At 46.1% G+C, this 21619-nt stretch overlaps 1 protein-coding gene across 13 annotated transcripts in view; it reads right to left on the reverse strand.

Moving 5' to 3' along the window:
- The window catches only part of MTSS1 (MTSS1, I-BAR domain containing), a 184218-nt gene that overhangs the window by 18749 nt on the left and 143850 nt on the right, over positions 1–21619 (reverse strand). For 8 of the 13 annotated variants that reach the window (XM_025394926.1, XM_025394931.1, XM_025394936.1 and 5 more), the window contains exons 5-6: positions 20479–20570; positions 15641–15715 (exon numbers count right to left, since the gene is read on the reverse strand). In XM_025394926.1, the coding sequence (XP_025250711.1) occupies positions 15641–15715; positions 20479–20570 (167 nt within the window). Of the gene's footprint in view, positions 1–10822; positions 10835–15640; positions 15716–20478; positions 20571–21619 lie in introns of all 13 variants that reach the window. The other 5 variants (XM_025394925.1, XM_025394930.1, XM_025394933.1 and 2 more) reach the window with 1 other exon arrangement.

The raw sequence follows: 21619 nt of genomic DNA on the forward strand, positions 1-21619 counted from the left end.
ATAAATGTCTGCTCAATAGTTTCAACACAAAATGTTAGAGCTGGAAGGGGTTATCCAATTGGGCCAACCTGCTCATGTTTCAGTAGAGACCAAGTCCTAGAGAAGTCGAGGGACTCGTCTAAGGTCACAGAAAGAATGGCACAGAGGCAGGGTTGAGCCACATTGCCTAACTCCCTTAACACTGAACCTATTCTCTGCCCCATCACCTCATAGGAAGGGCCCTGCAGTTCCCATCTATCCCTCTTGATATTGTAGAGAACATTAAATGCAATGAACCATTTGGTTTGAAGAAAGAAAGGGTCAGGGAAAATTGCCATGGATGTAGGAACATACTCTGTATTTTTCACTCATAAGCAGAGGAGAAAGTTTAATTTGGAGCAAGAGGCAATCAGGCTTAAAGCACATCCCAATAGAAAAGGTAGTCAGATGTTAGTAAGGAAAAGTCACTTCTCAGGAAATAAGTTCTAAGTTAGCACGTAATGAGAAAATTATAGATAGTCAAAGATCACCCTTGAAAATGCCTTAGATGGCCAGTAAATACAGTATGCCTAGCTTTGTGTATATAACTCTCATCAGTCAAATGAGTACAAATGTGTAGACCGTATGTATCTAAGTCCATGTTGGGGTGCTATCCAGCAATTATACGCCAGTGGCCCCTCCTCTGTGGTTTTGCTTTCCAAAGTTTCAGTTACCCATGGTGCGGTAAAATAAGGTATTTTGAAAGAGAGAAAGAGACTACATTCACATGACTTTTATTACAGTATATTGTTATAATTGTTCTATTATTATTGTTATTAATCTCTTACTGTGCCTAAATTATATATTAAACTTTACCATAGACATGTATGCATGGGAAAAACCACAGTATATGTGAGGTTTGGTACTATCTGCAGTTCTAGGCATCCACGGGGGGTCTTGGAACATATCCCCTGAGGAGAAGGGGGAGCTACTATATATAAGAAATTTGCTGCTTGAGAAGTCTCTGCATAATTCTCTCCTTTTTGGAGACAGTCTCGCTCTGTCACTCAGGCTGGAGTGCAGTGGAATGATCATAGCTCACTGCAGCCTTGGCCTCTTGACCAGCTGGGACTACCAGCATGCACCACCATGCCCAGCTAGGTTTTCAATTTTTTTGTAGAGATTGGGTCTTGCTTTGTTGGTCAGACGGTCCTGAACTCCTGGCCTCAAGTGATCCTCCCACCTCAGCCTCCCAAAGTGCTGGGATTACAGGCATGAGCCACAGCACCTGGGTGTCGGCGTATTTTCAAGGTGACCCACTCACCCATCTTCCATGTAGTCACTACCTCCACCCCTCAGAATAATTCTTTACCATGCATTCAATTTCTTCCTCAAGGATGTAGGAGTAATCATCACCATACATTAACGTGGCTGCCTGAGCCACTGGCTTCATGTGTTTTTAGTAGACAAGAAACCTGTAAAAGCATTCTCCTAGTCTCTCCTGGAACTTGCCTCGGGGCAAGGGCTTTGTTCACAGAGACCCACCACCTGTGGCCAAGGGCTTACAGAAGGAAGGCTGGGTGTCACCAGCACTATGAAAACGGTGGGTTTTCTCTTCTATTTTAAAATGCTGGCTAGTGCAAAATTAATCCACATATACTTAATGTGTGCATGACACAAGTCCGCCAGCAGGGAAGCTCTGGAAAGCTGTAAACCCTCGCTTTTCCTCTGCAACCAGCAAAACAGCAGGGCCAATTGTGGGCCTTGTTGGGCCACATGACTCAGGGCTGGTCTAGAGGGCTATTTCTAGTCTGTCGATCTATTCTATGATGTTCTAATAACAAAACACAGAGGGCTGCAGACCACCTCGGAATGTTCTAAACTCTCGTGTAGGGCAGCGAACAGAAGTCAGGAGACTCCAGATTGAGACATATCGTGTTTGACCAAACTTGCTCGGTGGGCTTTGATTATGGTAGCAATTTTTAAAAATAACAGCCTACAAGGCTGGGCATGGTGGCTCACGCCTCTAATCCCAGCACTTTGGGAGGCCAAGGCGGGCAGATCATGAGGTCAGGATTTCGAGACCAGCCTGGCCAATATGGTGAAACCCCATCTCTACTAGAAGTACAAAAATTATCTGGGCGTGGTGGCACATGCCTGTAGTCCCAGCTACTGGGGAGACTGAGGCAGAATTGCTTGAACCTGGGAGAGGGAGGTTGCAGTGAGCTGAGATCATGCCACTGCACTCCAGCCTGGGTGACAGAGCAAGACTCCATCTCAAAAAAAAAAAAATAAAATAAAATAAAATAAAATTACAGCCTATGATTGTCAGAAATTGGAAAAATGTATGTTTACTTCCTTTCACAAGTTATAAGGCACATGGCTATCCATAATTAATAATGCTGACTTTAAAAAATATATCTACATAGGAAAGAAAAAAAGGCCATAGAACCAAGTGTTATCTAATTTGGAAAATATAAATTTAAATTATCCTATGATTATAGCCAAGTTACTTTAAATATGTATTAGAATTAAAGGACTCTCAAATTGTAGCATTCTAAAATAAGTATACTCTGTAAAGATCGCTATAATTATACTCAGCACATTTCCATTCAGGATAGATCATAAGCTAAAACCACAATGTCTGTTTATTAAATTCACTAATACAACATGTAATTATATTTATAAAAAAAAAAACTGTGAAAGAAATTATTTCATGTCCAGTTGGATATACTGGTTTTAAGACAGAGTGATCTTCTGAGGACCACAAATTCAGAGTTGTGTTGGTACTGTTTTAATATACACAAAAGCCCATTCACTTTGCTCCCATCAGCAGTGTTAGGAGCGTCACCACTGAGTCCTTGAGCACCGGTCCTGGCTAGTCCAGCTCCCACGGACTCGACCTCCATGCTTTTGTCTCACGTCTGCTACCTCCACCCTCACTGGGCCATCACAGTCTCTCACCCGAACAGATGCCAACAGCCCCTAATGTCTCACCCCGACTGCACTTGGACTAGCTCACCCAGAGCAGCCCTGGGTTAGTTTCTTTTCTTTTTTTTCCTTTCTTTTTTTGAGACAGAGTCTTGCTCTGTGGCCCAGGCTGGAGTGCAGTGGCGTGATCTCAGCTCACTGCAAGCTCCGCCTCCCAGGTTCCAAGATTCTCCTGCCTCAGCCACCTGAGTAGCTGGGATTACAGGCACGCACCACGACGCACAGCTAATTTTTGTATTTTTAGTAGAGACAGGGTTTCACCATGTTGGCCAGGCTGGTCTCAAACTCCTGACCTCAAGCAATCCACCTGCCTTGGCCTGCCAAAGTGCTAGGATTACAGGCATGAGCCCCCATACCCTCCTGTGGATTACTTTCAAAATGCAAATATTCTCACTGCTTTTCAACAGCTCCCATTGCTCTCAAGAAAAGTCCAATGTCCTTAACATGGCCTGCCCTGCAAGGCATGAAAGGTCACTGCCTGTCTACCTCATAGCCTCAGCCTTCGTGGGCCATTCTCTCTCCCCTCCTCTCCCTCTCATCCCCCAGGGCCTGGGCCCCTTCCCACCTTCACTCCGCTCTCCTTCTGCTACATTCCTAACACCTTTTATCCTACAGGTCTTGCTTAATTCTCGATCCTTCTGGGAATCCCGCCGTGAACTTTCTCCCCAGATTAGGCTTCTTTTCCTTGATCTCTGAAGTCCCTTACACTTATTCACAGCACTACCCCCAGTTTGAATTTCATCTTTATTTCTCTAGTTATTTGACATCAGTCCCACGGGGGCAGAACCCATGAATGCTTTTGCTCGGTGTGTATCTCCTCAGTCAGCACACTTGCCTGGAAAGCGGCAGGTGTTCAAATATTTGCAAATGAATCAAGCACTGATACAACTTGACCAAGTTTGCTCACTGGCCTCAACCATCAGGCCCTTAAATGGTCTAATGCTTCAGAACCAGCCAATTCCACAACATCAAGCAGCTAAGAGGAGGAGGGAGGGGGTGCCTTAGATGAACTTCCCGAGGGAGGGGGTGCCTTAGATGAACTTCCCAGACAAAATTCTTGAGCAAAGAATTGCTTTTGGCTTTCTTCTGTAATATCTTGGGCATCTTCAGTCTTGAGAATTTTTTTCCTGCTGCTAGTTTCCAGGTCTTGGTGTATTCACGCTGGGGAATTCTGATCAACAGCAGCCAAGAGCCCCTTATTCCCCCATCCCACGGGAAATCATGATTATTCTCTTTGCAGAAAATGTTCCTGGGGCTAAGCACTGTGAAGGCACCATGTCATGGGCCAAGGCAGCGCCCCTAAAGAAGGAAGGAATTTTTTTTTTGTTTGAGACACAGTCACGCTCTGTTGCCTAGGCTGGAGTGCAGTGGCACAATCTCAGCTCACTGCAACCTCTGCCTCCTGGGTTCAAGAGAGCACGTCCGATTAATTTTTGTATTTTTCTGTAGAGACAGGGTTTTATCATGTTGGCCAGGCTGGTCTCGAACTCCTGACCTCAAGTGATCTGCCTGCCTCAGCCTCCCAAAGTGCTGGGATTACAGGTGTGAGCCACCGCACCTGGCCACAGAAGGAAGGAATTTTTAAGTGAGGAAACTTTACAGAGTTTTCTGGAATGAAATAAAGATCCCGTATCAACTTCAACACTTGCATTTTATTCTCCTTAATCATTACATACACATTCAAGGCAGGAAGGAATACCCCTTTTGATAGATGGGGAAACAGACTGAGGGAGCAAAGTGGTGTGCACAGGGCCACGGTCACCAGCACTGAGCTAGCCACGGGCACAGCCAGAATCCAGCCCCAAGTCTTTCACATTCTGAAGATGAGGTTCTCTGTGTTTCCTGCTCACAGCAAACATGAATGCTGGGAACAAGCTGCCAAGAGCTAAACAGCCGATCAAAAAGCCAGTGAAATGTGATTAGTGTTATCTGTACTGGTCCAGCCTCTTCAGACACAGGCTGCACTCGCATGGTAAACTTCATGGCTCAACCGAGCCAGCGGCTGTTCTCCGGCAAAGGGCTCTCCAATGCGGAAGAGCAAACCCAGGATACGTTGGGCCAAGAATGCTGCCAGGAGTCAGCAAATCACCCCAAGTCCTTCCTTTCTTCAGAGACAGGTGTAAGGAGAAGCCATTAGAATCCTACGAAATGACTTTCACCTGTCCCTGACTCACACAAATACTGTATTTCATTCTAAGATAGCCACTTTCCCTCACGTTTACACCTCACCAATCGGGGTATGTCTTACCATCAATGGTGTGTCACAGTTTAATTGGTAGGTTTTTTTCCTTTCTTAGTGGTCTGGAAAATAACGGTGCCTCTGACAATTGCTCGTATCCCAGAGTCCAATGAAACATGGGATATAAATACGAAAATACAAACTATAAATCCAGACATGCAAGTTGACAGTGGATATTAGAATTTGGAATGAAAAATTTCTGTCTTGCCAGCAAAAGGAGGCTATCCTCATTATCCCTTTATAAGTCATCTTCTGCTCTTAATAACCCACAGTGGGTTTTGACTGATTCCCAAAAGAAAAAACCAACCGGAAATCAAAAGATGTGATTAGGTAAGACTGAAGGCTTTTAGCCTTAAACTTTTTCAAACAAACTCAATTTCCGTTATTTTTCAACCTACTGTGCCCCAGTTTCCCTTTACCTGTGGGATGTAAATAATAACAGTATCCAACTCACAGGGCTGCTGGGAGGGGAAATGAACTAATCCGCATGAAGCGTTCAGAACAACGCCTGGCACGGGCTGAGCGCTCACTAAATGTCAGGCAATATCAGCTGCCGCTGCCGCAGCATCTCTGAAGTTGTTCTTCTGACACTGGCTAGTTTAGCAGGTGATAGTATGGGCGGTCGGGTGGGTTGGTTTGTTTGTTTGTTTTTTAAAGAGAGCTTTCAGTTCGAGGTCCTTTTGGATGTAAGAAAATGCAAAAGATTCCACGATTCTTTCACTACAAGTAACAGTTTTATCATCAAAATTCTTCATTGCCCCCTGGGCAACCAGTTGTTTATCAAAGCAAAGGATAAAAAGAGACATTTCAGAGAACAACCGGAAAACATCCCATGCCAACCTGCAGCTCACCATCCAGAGTGTCTCCAACAGAGGATCCTCACGGCTCCAAAATGCTTCTTCCTTTGTGGTTAAAGAAATACTCCACCATCTGCCAACCTGGCTACTGGATCCAGAAATTCACCATCGCCTTCAACTCTTCCTTCTTTCATTTGCATTTCTCCTAAGTAGCTCTTGAATCCAGCTGTCTTCCTCTCTATCTCTGTGGTCACTTCCCTGAGCCCAGGGACCTAGACAACCACCACCACTTGCTAACTGGATGTCCAGTTAAGCCACAGTCTAATCCAAATACACACTGTCACGGTGGAATTATCTAGAAGTCAAAAAGGCTTCAAGGTCTTCAGCAGAGTTCTGAACATCCTTAATGTAGTAAACAAGGCTACAATCTGCATTCTTCATAAGAAGCCAGTCATTGTACATATGGTACTTTCCTGTGTTCTGCGACTTCTTCTAGAGAATTATTAAACTTATTGGGCGAGGGGGTCATAGAAACCCCCAAATTTGTGGTCGGCTGGGCAGAAGTGTGAGGAATATGGGGACCTCACTTGTGGTTGGTGACTGCATTGGGGGCAGTCTCACAGGATTGAACTCTTACCTTGTGGGGTCTGCACTAACACTAGGCAGTGTCGTAACTGAACACGACAGCCAGCTGCGGTCAGAGAATTGATGTGGGAACATAAATGCATTCTTCGTTCTGGGGACAGCTTGAGGGTAGATGCTACTTTTACCTCCTTAGCAGCTAACAGAGTCTAGCACAGAGGAGGCATGTCATATCCCTTTCCTGAATGAATGAAAGAACAAACTGATACATGGAGGCTGGAGTGTTGCGCAGGACTCATCTGTAGCAGTCACGGATGTTTATGAATGGGAGAATGGCACCAGGCGTGACTCAGTCAGTCCCACGAAAACCGGGAATGGCTGATGGGCTGCAGCTCAAGACAGGCAGCAACCGCTTTCCCACCCTGCCATTCCGTCAGGCTTTGCCCATCCTGTTAGTGTTCTCTAGGGAGATGAAAACCATATTATGCAAGGAATAAATATTTCAAGCAAGTTGTCTGTTTCCTTTGCTGCTGTTTTGTATGTGGTCAAAAATCAACGCTAAGAAAAGTACTCAGCTCCTGGCATGCCTCCATACTCTCCATACGTCTCCCTCTGGTCCCTGAATGCAGCCACAGGGAAGTCAGGTGACCTGCACCTTAACAGTACTGTTGTGCACAGGGACTCCCAGGGCATTCTGAGACCAGAGTCACAGGCAAGGCACTCAAGGAGCCGTGTCTACGTGAGGTTTTACTGGAGACAAGCTTTGCAAAGGAAGAGTTCACAGCTCCAGGCTTCTGGTGGATCTGTTTGGCTTGTGTTTACCTAGAATCCTCAGTTATAATAATAAATAGCCCAGCCTCTGAAGGCTACGTGCATTCTCTTGAAATGCAACATCCCTTTGCAGAAGATTTCTTTTATTTTGGAGACAGGGTCTCACTCTGTCGCCCAGACTGGAGTGCAGTGGAGCGATCTCAGCTCACTGCAACCTCCACCTCCCAGGGTTAAGCGATTCTTCTGCCTCAGCCTCCCAAGTAGCTGAGAATACAGGTGCATGCCACCACGCCCATCTAACTTCTGTATTTTTAGTAGAGATGGGATTTTGCCATGAGGGCCAGGCTGGTCTCAGACTCATGACCTCAAGTGATCCTCCCACCTCGGCCTCCCAAAGTGCTGGGATTACAGGCATGAGCCACTGTGCCAGCCTTGCAGGAGATTTCTGAGTTAAATTCAGACATCTATGGATTCAGGTCAGGGGCAGCTTCCTGATTGTCACAATAGGTCTAAGGGTAAAATTCTACCACCCCTGCTTCCACCCAGACAGAAGCTGTCTGGCTGTGCCCACATTCTGTATTTCCTCATCAGCCTTCTAAGCCCTGGGCTTGGCCTCGAAGAACTGGCTGGAACCATCCCACTGTCTGCTCCTTGTTCTTCTTCCTCACTCCACTGACATCCCTGTAGGAAGGAGAGCTCCTAGTACTAACCCTCTTCAAAATCGGGGGGGGTGGGGTTGCAGGGAATCTAGACAGATTCAATTTTTACCATAGAGGCAGGGCAATTGATCCATTGATTGCAGGTCTCAGGGTCATTCTGAGAGTGCTTTTCGCTGGTTTTGTAAACACAAGAAACATTCCTGTGGGTGAGTGCATAGGCTGGATACAGCTGGGGGATGAGCAAACCACTGTGCATACGGGAAAGGATTCACATTTCACAGGCTTTTTCCAAGAAAGGAAGAATGATGTGGAGAGGCTTTTGGGGTCCACTTTGGAGTCTGATCAGAATTGAGGCCCAGTGATTGGAGGCCTGGAGGCAGGTCAGTGTGGGGTGGGGAGACACGGTCCAGGAAGCCAGAGGCTGAGTAGCCAGGGCTCACTATGATTCTCTATGCACACAGTCCACCCTCGGTGGGACGACAGCCCTGCCTCAAGGCTGTCCCTGGAGCATCAAACACACAGTGTGACATGTCGACCCTTCACCACCGTTGCTAGTGCTGCTTTCTAAATGACAAGAGCCATGTGTTGGTGCATGCTATCCCCTCTACCTTGAATACCCCTCTTCATTCTTCACCAGCTGACCCCTTCCTCCTCCTCCTCATTATCCTCCTCATTATCACTACCCTACCCCCAGGCTTAGCGAGGCTCCTTCCTCTCTGCCCCCAGGTTACACCTTTTGCTTATATTCATCCCAGCACTGGCCAGCGGGTGGCTCACACCTGTAATTCCAGCACTCTGGGAGGCCAAGGCAAGAGGATCGCCTGACGTCAGGAGTTCAAGACCATCCTGGCTAACACGGCAAAAACCCATCTCTACTAAAAATACAAAAATGTGCCAGCAGTGGTGGTGCGTGCCTGTAATCCCAGCTACTCGGGAGGCTGAGGCTGGAGAACTGCTTGAACCCGGGAGGCGGAGGTTGCAGTGAGCTGAGATCATGTCACTGATCGTGATGGGGTTTTGCCACGTTGGCCAGGCTGGTCTGGAACTCCCAAACTCAGGTGATCCGCCCACCTCGGCCTCCTAAAGTGCTGGGATTACAGGCATGAGCCACCATGCCAACGCGCCCAGCCGAGCCAATTCTTAAAAATAATTATTCTTTTTTTCTCTCTGTATAAATATTTTAAAAATTTATAAGAGCTACAAATCATAGAGCTTTTCTTGTGTCGTTATAGCCAAATTCACTGTGGCTTTGCCCTATGAACCAGCCCCTACAAGAGAAAAAACTAAAGGGGGCTGCAGAGACTTCTCTTTGAAAGATAAGCAGAATCTTTAGAACTTACAAAGTCAAAAGGCTATACAGTTTCTTTATTCATTCCAAACTGACTTCCCATCATTTCAAATAAATAAAATGCTCTATTTACTCCACAAACTGACTGATGCCAGGCTCTCGGCAAAGGTTCCAGTAAAACTCAAGACTCAAGGGACTGTGTCCTCAAAAGGCTATGTACTATATGATTGCATTTGTATAAAATGTCCAGAACAGGCAAGTCCAGAAACAGAAGGCGGATGAGTGGTTGTTAGGGTCGGGGTAGGTGGGGAGACCTGGAAACAGGGAGGGACTGCTTAACAGGCATGAGGTGTCTTTCGGGGATAATGAAACTGTTGTGAAATTAGATAGTGGTGATGGTTACACAACACCATGAATGTACTAAAAGCCACTGAAACTTATACTTTAGAGTGGTTAAAATGATAAATTCTGTGATGTGAATTTTACTGCAATAAGCAAAACAGTGGCTGTGGCTTACCTTCCTTCCAAAGGTTTACTAGAAACTGTGCAAGCTGTTTCATAATCACAACGTTGAGAACTGGAAAGGATGATCCTTTTTAAAGCTGGGGAACCACTAGGCCAACATCGCCATGAGGGGAAACAGAGGCAGACGTGTGTCCCCTAAGATAGTGGGCCGTGCAAGCCCCAACCATCAAAGGAGAACTTTGTGCACTGGGTTTGCTGTAAATGACAGAAGCCACTTCAAAAGCCTCTTTGGAGCTGTTCAGTGAAACGCTCAGAGAACACCTGGGCACACTCAGGCAAGATAAACCACACGGACACCTCGCAGACAGACCTCCCGGGACAGAGCGACAGCAACAAGACTCCAAAAGCAACTTGAAGTTTTAGCAGCATGATCATCCACAGAGTGAAGTTCAACATTCAGTCAAGAAGAATCATTCCGATCACTTAATTGGAAGATCTGATACTTCTGAAATGGAACGTTTCACAAACTCTACTGAAATAAGAAATACTTTTGATTTATTTTTTAAAAAATGAATCATTGGTTATGGAAAGAGCTATATGGTCTTGCAGAGAGGATAATGTTAAAGATGTTTTGCAAGCTTAACACAACCAAATCTGATTGGAGAATTATTTTGGGGCTTGCAGTTCTATGTTTTGTTTGTGGTGTAAATATATACATACATATATATGCAGGTATATATGTATGCAAAAATGCTTATTTACTGTGGAAACGACAGTTTAAGTCACTCTGTATTTCTTTTTTCCATGAGTCTAATATTGAATTATGATGATTCAAAGGCTCTCAGGGTGGCGTGCTAACATGGTAAATGGCTAAACATCCAAAAAAGAAAACAATTAAAACACAACGCACACACAATTTTCTTAAAGTTGTGGAAAATTAGGTAGGCACAGTTGATTGTTTTGAGCTGGTAGGAAAACCTGGGCAGCTAGCAGAGGTCTGGACAACCACGGAAAGCCCACAGCGAGGACCACACCGTGAGCAGCCACCAGAGATTTGGGATGGTAGACTTACCAAGAGTGTCCACTGGCGGGGGGCACACGGTGAGAAAGTGCAGGATACACAATTGACACAAAAAGGAAAATAATAAAGTCAAACCGGTATTCAAGCAGCAGCAGCAGTCTTACCTTGGTTTTGTGTGTTAAACTGTCCATGGCTCACCACCAAATTTTCTATGAGGGCCGATTAAACCCACATCCGTGTCCCCCTTCTCTGCTTTACTAATATCCTTTCCTTCTCATCTAAACAAAACCTTACCAGTTAGTAATGACCACCCCTAGAGAGTACAGCAAGGATTTTTAAAGAGAGAGATGAAAAATATATACCCAGAAGAAGCCAAGCTTTGGCAAGAAAACCTTTCGAGTGTAGTTTACCATCACTTGAAAAATATCTAGGAAATCCTAGGAGACAAAGCTTAGGGCGGGATGAAAATGGAAAAAAAATTAAAGAATTTAAAATTGTAGTATAACAGCAAATACTATACTGGTATAGAACTCTGCGAGTCTGCTGATTACATTTATATCATTGGCTTTGCAGCCTCTAGTGGAAAGTGATAGAGTCAACTATTTAAATGTCAGCTGTACAGTTAACATATTACAATGTTCCAGTTCTCTCTCTCTCAAGAAAAGTCCCTGCTGGGCGCAGTAGTGTGTGCCTGTTAATCCCAGTTACTAGGGAGGCTGAGGCGGGAAGATCCCTGAAGCCCAGAGTTTGAGGTCAGCCTAGGGCCACCTAGTGAGATGCTGATTCCAAAAAAAAAAAAAAAATCAAGACTTCTTAGATTTAATGACGTCATGGTAATAAGCGGAACAATGACTATAATAAGCACCTAATGAATGCTGGCCATTATTATTTTTAAAAATCCTTGATAAACTTTTTGTAGTTACAGATGGAAACAGAAGGCTTTACCAGAATTAGTATTATTATTTTTTGAGCTATAGTCTCCCTCTGTTGCCCAGGCTGGAGTGCAGTGGCACGATCTTGGCTCACTGCAACCTCCACCTTCAGGGTTCAAGCAATTCTCCTGCCTCAGCCTCCTGAGTAGCTGGGACTACAGGCATGTGCCACCACACCCAGCTAATTTTTGTATTTTTAGTAGAGATGGGGTTTCACCATGTCGGCCAGGATGATCTCGATCTCTTGACCTCATGATCCACCTGCCTCAGCCTCCCAAAGAGCTGAGATTACAGGCATGAGCCACCGCGCCCAGCCCAGAATTAATTTTTAATTTACACTGATAACAACATGGTAGTTAAATGAGAATAAGGCTGCTGAGTTCGTGCAGTCGGGTGGCATACGTAGGTAAATACAATGTAAAACGCCTCTCATTTCCGATGCTCTCCTACTTTCCCACACTGGGTCATGGTCAACTCCAAGACCTCCAAGGCAATGAGCTGATATGAAGCAGGCAGAGGACTCAAGAGACACTGTTCAGAACCCCGGGCTACTGGGTCTGCTCCACACCATCTCCCCAGCATCCTGCCACCTCTGTCCCTCCACCTGTCGGCAATGTTGGCTCTGCCACGTGCTCTTGATCCTGTGCACGAGCCCAGAATTTCTCTGAGGGTGAGGACTAGCTAACTCTTTGCCTCAGGTTTACTTCTAGTAGGCCTCCGACAAGCTTGCCTTCAAGAAAGACAGGCACACTCATCCACAGCCATAGCATATCCCAAGTTGCTAAAAAATGATTTTGAGATAAAACCTACCAAAGGCAAACCACTGAAAGTTTCTTGATGGAAATATTTAAACACCTTTAGATTACAAACTACCTCTCTCTATAGTAAGAAAGAGTCAAAGAATGTGATAAAAGGTGATATCTGCAGAGTAAGAAGGAAAGTGAGCCGCTAACAAAAATCACATCCATGTGTGTCTGCCCACGTCAAGGATGGTGGTAAACCATGCTTACACGCACAAAGGCACCTGAAATGCTAAAAGGAGAGTCCGAAGAATTTTTAGATCAAAGATCAGAGTTTTTGAAAAAGGCATGGCAGGAAGCTGCTTGAGAATATCCTGGAAATGTATTAAAAAGGAAGTGATTATCTGGCTGCATACATCAGATTCCATCTATCAGGACAAAAAAGTGTATCCAAAAGCTTCATCCATCTGAACGCATGGTACGTCAAAAGGAACTGCTAACGCTTTTACAAACCAAGGGTCTGGGAATCTGCCACTTGAAGGAGTTGAAACAGATCCCTCAAGGTTTTCTAGCAGAAAGGGAAATGTCAGCTAACCAGACCCCTAAACAACTGAAAGCCTCAAATAACCAGATTTCTTCCAGCCCTTAAGTGAGTTGTGTTTTCTTCAGTCCATTCTCAGCCATACATATGCCTCCTAGGAGAGCTCTCCATAAAAGTGTCCAGTCCAGGCCGGGCGCGGTGGCTCAAGCCTGTAATCCCAGCACTTTGGGAGGCTGAGACGGGCGGATCACGAGGTCAGGAGATCGAGACCATCCTGGCTAACACGGTGAAACCCCGTCTCTACTTAAAATACAAAAAAATTAGCCGGGCGAGGTGGCGGCGCCTGTAGTCCCAGCTACTCGGGAGGCTGAGGCAGGAGAATGGCGCGAACCCGGGAGGCGGAGCTTGCAGTGAGCAGAGATCGCGCCACTGCACTCCAGCCTGGGTGACAGAGCGAGACTCTGTCTCAAAAAAAAAAAAAAAAAAAAGTGTCCAGTCCAAATGTGACTCTAGTACCTTTTAAAAGGCTGCTTTCATCCCAGAAATATACAAATAGAAACACCTGGTCCAAAACTGCACTTACAGATTTTAGAAAAAAATCTTTACAAAGGATAGAAATAAAAATTATTTTCTGGTTGTACCTTGAAGTAACTGGACATTCTCCAGAACATTCCAAGCTATGGATCTGACCAATCTCATGGGGAAAAGACAGGGTGCCAGAGACTGCCAGTGTGAGGCTGTGGCTGAGAAGACAGATGCTTCAGAAACCCTGGATTCCCCAGCCTCCATTCTCTCATCCGTCAGGCCAATGTGGCCCAAGAAACCACACAACTAAATGCCAATCATTCCCAAGTCTCAGGACCAGATGCCTCTCTTCATGTTACACACAATCCAGCATCCTATGGGTCCCAAATCTTTCTATCCAGCCTTGATAGGGAGCTCGTTATGCTGCAGGCAGCCTGAGCCAGTGCTAGGAAGTCTAATTGCCAGAAACTTCTTTTGATGTTGCACTGCAATCACCCTATCAGGCTTCACCCAGAGGTATAAATTCTGCTAATTGGGCAATGCCAGTGACTTTGAGTGACAGACGAGGACCGATTCAGCCTCCATGCAGAATTTAAATAAAAGGACTATCACTGCAGCCAAGAACTTACGGCCTCTGAAAAGTGAGCGGTGGAAGAGTTGAGGGAAAATAGCTACTTTTTCTTCCTTCATCCTTTTCACCAAACTCCCAAACCTTTTCTAAGCCTAAACATCTTCCCTGGACCATCTCTCCCAGTCCAGGAATCCCTCCTCTCTCAAAGCTGCCAACCTGTCAGTTACGTGGAGTTCAGCCCCGAATTGTGACCAGCCTCCTCTCCTCCGGGCCTCGGACTTCATGGAATATGGTAGTAATTTTACTTATAAATGTTTACCTCTACAGTCACTAAAATGTTACTATGTCACAAACCCTATTACTTGTCAAACACTAGCTCCCAGGTGCCCTGGTTAGATAGGATACAAATCTGAGAAGCTCCAGACCAAAAACAAACATACAAAAGAAACTGCTAGGGCCAATGCTGATGGAAAATCTGACTGTGGCTGAAAATTCCACTGCCTTTATCTCGAAATGGGTTCATGGTGGTTGTGAAAATTCGGGGTGGGGGGCTCATTTTATAGAAATGTTCAAGGTTAAAAACTGTGTCCTATTATCACCCCACTCCACACCACCCTCCACCATCCCATCTCTCCAAATGTGTCTTCTATTTCCAACAGAGAACTGCTGGTTTAGGGGAGAGAAAATTCAGGCTGGGGGATCCCAACTCGAAAACGTTGTTGTCTCAAATTAATGGTAAACACCACCCACAGAGCAGCCTGACAGAAGAACCCCATCTTATCAGTTGTGAAGCAGCAGATTCAGAAACTTGGTGTCAAAGAACAGACTGGAAGGAATGTCACCTTCTCTAGCTCAGGAGAAAGTCCCTACGTTTTTAGGTGGTAGTAAAATGTTACAAGTGCTTGCGAAGTGGATGCCGCTAGATTTTTCTCTTCGAACTCCCAGTCCATTCTGGAGGAACAAAGGTGGGTCAAAGATCTGACGATTCACTGGTTTGCGAAGGAGGATAAACGAGGACATGGGGGAAAGGCGTCTTGCCTGGTTTTGCTCAGTGGTAGATTATCAAGCTCCTCCCTCATAAACACCATGGAAAATCCCCTGTGTGGCCGTGACTCCCAGCTTCCCCTGCACCCATTCCTAGCACTCTCACAAGACTTAATAAAGGGTTTTGAAGATTATAGGCTGTGAAAGCTGCAGGAGAAAATGACATAATTTCTGTAATAATTACTAGAGAACATTTGCATAAAGGCCTTTCTGCATTATCCCAAGGCTTCTAAGAAATTTATAGGTATCATTACGAAGCACAATAGGCATGGAAACTGTCAGACTGGGAAGACAAAGGTGGGGGAAGGAACATGTCAAGTCCCACTTGGCAACCCCCTCAAATTAATACCTATTCTGCACTTTGAGAACGTGAACTCAGATAGGTCCTATTTGCTCCCATCTGTTTTCCAGGGCCATCATACTTAAGGAAGTCTCTGAAGTGAACACCTTTCGCTTCAAAGACAAATCAAGCCCTCCATCGGGAAGTAACATCAGTGGCAGAATTTTAGGAGTTACCTTTTTTTGCTTTCTTCTGCAGTTTCAGTGTATCCGAGGACTTCTTTTTTATCTCTTGGCGGGCTTTCTTATATTCTAAGAGAAAGCAGAATATGGAATAATTTTACCGTTTTGCTTAACAGAAAATATGTTAGAAACAGCTATTACATTTATAACAGAAAGCATAAACTGTGACACGCCATCAGAGGCTTTATCAGAATACAATGATAATCTCATGACATTTACAACCAAGGGGCTAGAGACACGAAAACAAAATGCACAGTGGTCTTGCCCTGTCATATTCACTCAAACCAGATTTGAGGGAGGCTCCATTTGGGAATTTTTTTTTTTTTTTTTAGATGGAGTCTTGTTCTGTGGCCCACGCTGGAGGGCAGTGGTGTGATCTCAGCTCACTGCCACCTCTACCTCCCAAGTTCAAGTGATTCTCCTGCCTCGGCCTCCTGAGTAGCTGGGATTATAGGTGCCTATCACCACGCCCAGCTAATTTTTGTATTTTTAGTAGAGATGGGGCTTCACCATGTTGACCAGGCTGGTCTTGAACTCCTGACCTCAAATGATCCACCCATCTCGGCCTCCCAAAGTGCTGGGATTACAGGCATGAGCCACTGTGCCTGGCCGGGAATACTTTAACAAAAATGAAAAAAATTCACAATTTCTCAGCTCAAGTATCTGGAAAGATTTTGCAATATTATCTACTTTCCCAAGGCCCAAATCCACTGTGTTTTGCAAACAAACAAACAAACAAAAAACAAAAACAAAAGCAAAATCCTATGTGGAAAAGATGCTGGCCAGATGTTAAAATCCAGAAAAACAGTGTCTCGCACAGCAGGAGAAGGTACATCACAGAGTGGGGAGACTGGGCAAGAACCAGCTGCCTTCCTTTGAGCATGGATCCTGTGGCTAGACACCACAAACCCCTCAGAGGGGCAGTCCACGTGCACCACATCCCCCGCCAACCGCTTCCTCCTCCACCACTGGCCCATTTGCAGACTGCCCCATTTCTGTTGCTGGCATCCTCATCATCCAGACACAGACACCTGGGATGACGGTCACCCGTGACACTTCTCCCCTTTGCTGCTCTCACAGTCAATTCACTGCCAACTGCTGCACATTTCACCTTGGCCAGCTCCCTTGCAGCCAGCTCTGAGGTTTCCCTTCTACTGACCCTAAGCCTATTTATACACACCTGGAATCACTGTGCAGCATGGTAGCTCTCCACTCTTTTCTGGCCACTCCTCCATTTTCCCTGCCTATCTGCATGGTTTTCTTTTTTTTTTTTTTTTTTCTTTTGAGATGGAGTCTTGCTCTGTTGCCCAGGCTGGAGTGCAGTGGCACGATCTCGGCTCACTGCAAGCTCTGCCTCCTGGGTTCATGCCATTCTCCTGCCTCAGCCTACTGAGCAGCTGGGACTACAGGCACCTGCCACCAAGCCCGGCTAATTTTTTTTTTGTATTTTTAGTAGAGACGGGGTTTCACCATGTTAGCCAGGATGGTCTTGATCTCCTGACCTCGTGATCCGCCAGCCTCGGCCTCCCAAACTGCTGGGATTATAGGCGTGAGCCACTGCGCCTGGCCTCTGCATGGTTTTCTCTCTGGCTAGGGCACCTTCACCGCTCTAACGTCAGCATGATGAAACCATGTCCATCCACTGGGATCCCTCCAAAGGGCACCTCGTTTTCTAACTCCTCAACCAAACCTCTCCAACCTCTGGGGCTCCCTGTATCTCTCTTCCCCGACATCCTATGCTTTGCCCTGCAGTCTCTCCTCCCTCCCCCTACAAGCTCCCCAAAGGAAGAAGCAGTGTCTGGGTCATGTCTGAGCATCCTGGGCTAGCAGAGTGGGTTGTGTGTGGCTGCTACTCGGGTCACACTGCCTGAGTTAGAGGCTGAATCAAAAAGATGAAGGAAGTGCCGTGTCATGGAGGCTGGGGGTCGGGGCTTTGTAGCCCATGGTCTCTTGGCCTTTGTATGGAGAGGCCATTTAGCAGGTATGCAGGGCCAGACAATGGGTCTCAATTCACATTCAGGCCTAGGCTCTTCATCTTGGTATGTGACCCCAAAGAAGCAAATTGAGACGTGCTTCTCTGTATGCAGTGGGAATGGGAGGGAGGGGGAAATATTCCATGAAAACCAAGGGACCTGTGTTTTATTGGATGAGTAGAGCTCTCTGTAAGACCTGCTGCCTTCTCCCTATGGGCTCAGCACAACCACTCTTATAAAAGGCCTTACACATCCAATTTGAAGTCTCAGCTTTGCTGTACCAGCAAAGGGGAACATTTAACAGAGAAGAAGGAGGCTCCTGCAGGGTGGTGGGGGCCCAAAAGGCCTCAGAAGGCTGCAGCGGTTCCTCACACAGACAGAAGGCAGGAGAGACCCGCGCAGGGGTGCAGGCTCCCTGAGGGCAGGGGCCTGGCTGGCTGGTTGTCTACTGCTTTCCCAGGGTCTCAACCAGTCCATGGCATACAGCAGATGCCGGACAAATACTCAGCCAATGAATGAGCCAAGTCAGCCAACACAAGGTGAACTGGGCCAAACATAAACTATCAACTCTTTCCCCATCTGAAAAAAAATTTCAAATAGTTCTATTTTCTTTTACCCAATGAAAAGTACAGATGGATAAATCCCGTGAACCTAAGAGAAGAAAACTCATGATCTGATTAACACACAATGGGATCCAGTTAATCCTCTGAATTTGCCTCTCTCCCTAACTTCAAGTTAGGGCAGGGGGGATAAAAGATTAACTTTTATTCACTTTTTTTTTTCCTTGAGATGGAGTCTTGCTATGTTGCCCACACTAGAGTGCAGAGGTGCGATCTCGGCTCACTGCAGCCTCTGCCTCCTGAGTTCAAGTGATTCTTGTGTTTCATCCTCCCAAGTAGCTGGGATTACAGGCGCATGCCACCACGCCCAGGTAATTGTGGTTTTTTTTTTTTTTTTGTATTTTTAGTGGAGACAGGTTTTCGCCATGTTGGCCAGGCTGGTCTCGAACTCCCAACCTCAAGTGATGCACCCACCTCTGCCTCCCAAAGTGCTGGGATTACAGGCGTTAGCCACCATGCCTGGCCTATATTAACTTTTTAAATATAACTGCTAAGTATTTGGCTATTGTATCCATACTTCTGAATCTCAACACGAAGAAGCCATCACCCTTCCTGGTTCTTTTATCAAGATGGTTTGTTGAAGTTCTACGTAAGTCAGATTTCCAATAACAATGAAGACGTGACTTCAAGAGTCTATTGTTTGTGATAGACAAATTTAAAGGACATGTACCAAAAACCAAGACCAACTTATTTATGTCTGTGGCTCTGGAGAAAGCACAGGCATGGAATACGGTAAGTACTCAGGAGCACAGGTGCATGATGAGGGGAGGGATGAATAATTGGAACGAACGTGCAACTTTCTGGTAGCTACTGAGAGTTGCTGGGGACATAGAATAATTTTCATTATATAGCTTGAAGCAGGTAGAATAAACCATCCCCATAGTCCCAACGAGGCCTGTTTTAGGAGCCGCCATTCACATTCCCAGAGCACCCGGTTGGGTCTTCATCGCAGTCTTTTACTTTGCTTTGTAACAGGGTTAATTTATTTCTGTTTCAGTAGATACCCCACTCACCCTTCTGTAGCCCCCGCAGACCCTAGCATGTAAAAAGCATCAGAATGACCTGAATGGAGAGGGAATGAGAAGCTCTTACGAAACAGTCTGGTTGGCCTGTGTGAAAGGAACACAAACGCCCTCACTCAAAAGCATCAGTGCTGTTTGCTCTGCAGATTACACTTAGTTCCTCTCACACCATCAAGGTCCCTGACAACTCATTCAACCAGTTTACAAAGACTTGTCTCACCCAACTGGGACAACGCACAAAGAGAATGGGCAGGAGACCTAGGGTAAGCTTATATTGAAAGTCTGGCTTTCAGAATGTGCTGAAATGCCTTAAGTATGAATGTTCGGCATTTAAACCTGCCATTATGATTTATACTTCTTTGGAGGGTTAGGGGGAGGCAGTGTCTTGCTCTGGCACCCAGGATGGAGTGCAGTGGTGCAATCTCTGCTCACTGCAACCTCTGCCTCCTGGGTTCTAGTAATTCTCATGTCTCAGCCTCCTGAGTAGTTGGGATTACAGGCATGCACCACCACACCTGGCTAATTTTTGTATTTTTAGCAGAGACGGGCTTTCACCAAGTTGGCCAGGCTGGTCTCAGACTCCTGGCCTCAAGTGATCTGCCCGCCTCAGCTTTCTGAAGTGCTGGAATTACAGGTGTGAACCACCGCACCTGGCCTATGATTTCTTCTTTTTTTTTGAGATGGAGTCTCGTTCCGTCGTCCAGGCTGGAGTACAATGGTGCAATCTTGGCTCACTGCAACCTCCACCTCCCGGGTTCAAGCAATTTTTGTGTCTCAGCCTCCCGAGTAGCTGGGATTACAGGCACCCACCACCATGCTTGGCTACTTTTTGTATTTTTAGTAGAGATGGGGTCTCAAACTCCTGACCTCAAGTGATCCGCCTGCCTCGGCCTCCCAAAGTGCTGGGATAACAGGGCTGAGCCACCGCACCACCCTGTGATTTATTCTTAATTCAGCTGAATACAATTCATGCCACTGAGGGATCAGACTATCAGCTGCTGAATGTTGGTTCACACCAAAGAAACAGCACTCAGCCTCACAACGGGATCACTTTGTTCTCCTCATCCCCTGACACCTACAGGAGAAGCAGGGACAGAATGGGCCCTTAGCTGTTTTGGTGACACCAATAAACCTAGCAGAGGGGCCAGGCGGCAGCTGGCAACTTCCCACAGCGCCCCCCAGCGTGCAATGATGCACTAGACGTCTCGCCCCTATACCTTTTGCATGGTCTTTATCCAGCTGGTTGGCCACTTTCTTCCATTCTTCCATCTGTTCTTGAAGTGGGTTTATCAGACAATCAATTAAAGCGCTTTGAGCAAGCAGGGGGGAAAAAGGGAGAAATTAAATAGATACATTCTGTTGTCAGGATTGAAGTGTGGTTGCCAAAACATACCTAAATTACAATTACCTGAAACTGACGTTCTCATCTAAACCCCTGGGCTCCAGAACAGTCATGTTCCAAGAATGCTTCTCTTGGGTTTTTTTTTTTTTTTTTTTTTTAAAGACGGAGTCTCGCTCTGTCACGAGGAGTGCAGTGGTGAAATCTTGGCTCACTGCAACCTCCACCTCCCAGGTTCAGGCGATTCCCCTGCCTCAGCCTCCCAGGTAGCTGGGACTACAGGAGTTCACCACCCCGCCCGACTAATTTTTTGTATTTTAGTAGAGACAGGGTTTCACCATGTTGGCCAGGATGGTCTTGATCTCCTGACCTCGTGATCCGCCCGCCTCGGCCTCCCAAAGTGCTGGGATTACAGGCATGAGCCACTGCTCCCGGCCTGAAAAATGTTTTTCAATGACTATTAAGAAGCTGTCAATGTGACTGGCAGAAGTGACCTTCTTCCCATTTTCCCTGTGATATTCCAGTGTTTGTATTAACAAGTCCACTTGCAGAACCACTGAGAGCTGCACAACAGGGACCTCCAAAATGCAAAGACACCTGGGCCTTATCTCACCCCCAGTGGAGACTTTGAGGGCCCAGCGTCACTATTTTTAAAAAAGACCCACAAGATTCTGATGTGCATGCGGCATGACAGGTCATAAACATACACTAAGTGTGCACAGCCTGGAGAAAGAGAAGAGTGAAGAGACCCAGAAAATTCTCGAGCTGCACCGCCAGCCTCGGGGTCACTGAGGGGTGAAGGTCTCTGCAGGTGCGCCCCTTCATTTTCTCCCAAACAGAATCATGTAAAACTGCTGAATGATGCTGATCTGCTTGGAAAACAATGTCCACGTTCACTTCAACATTTGTAACTCAATTCCATTGCCAGCTACTACCATTTCTTCCCTATTCTGGATGCCTGGAAGCCAGACGGGAAGCTGGCGGTGTGGAGGGGTCTGTGAGCTGCCACATTCCTCAGT

The sequence above is a fragment of the Theropithecus gelada genome, chromosome 8 (genome assembly GCF_003255815.1).
Source record: "Theropithecus gelada isolate Dixy chromosome 8, Tgel_1.0, whole genome shotgun sequence".
In the NCBI taxonomy this organism is placed as follows: domain Eukaryota; kingdom Metazoa; phylum Chordata; class Mammalia; order Primates; family Cercopithecidae; genus Theropithecus; species Theropithecus gelada.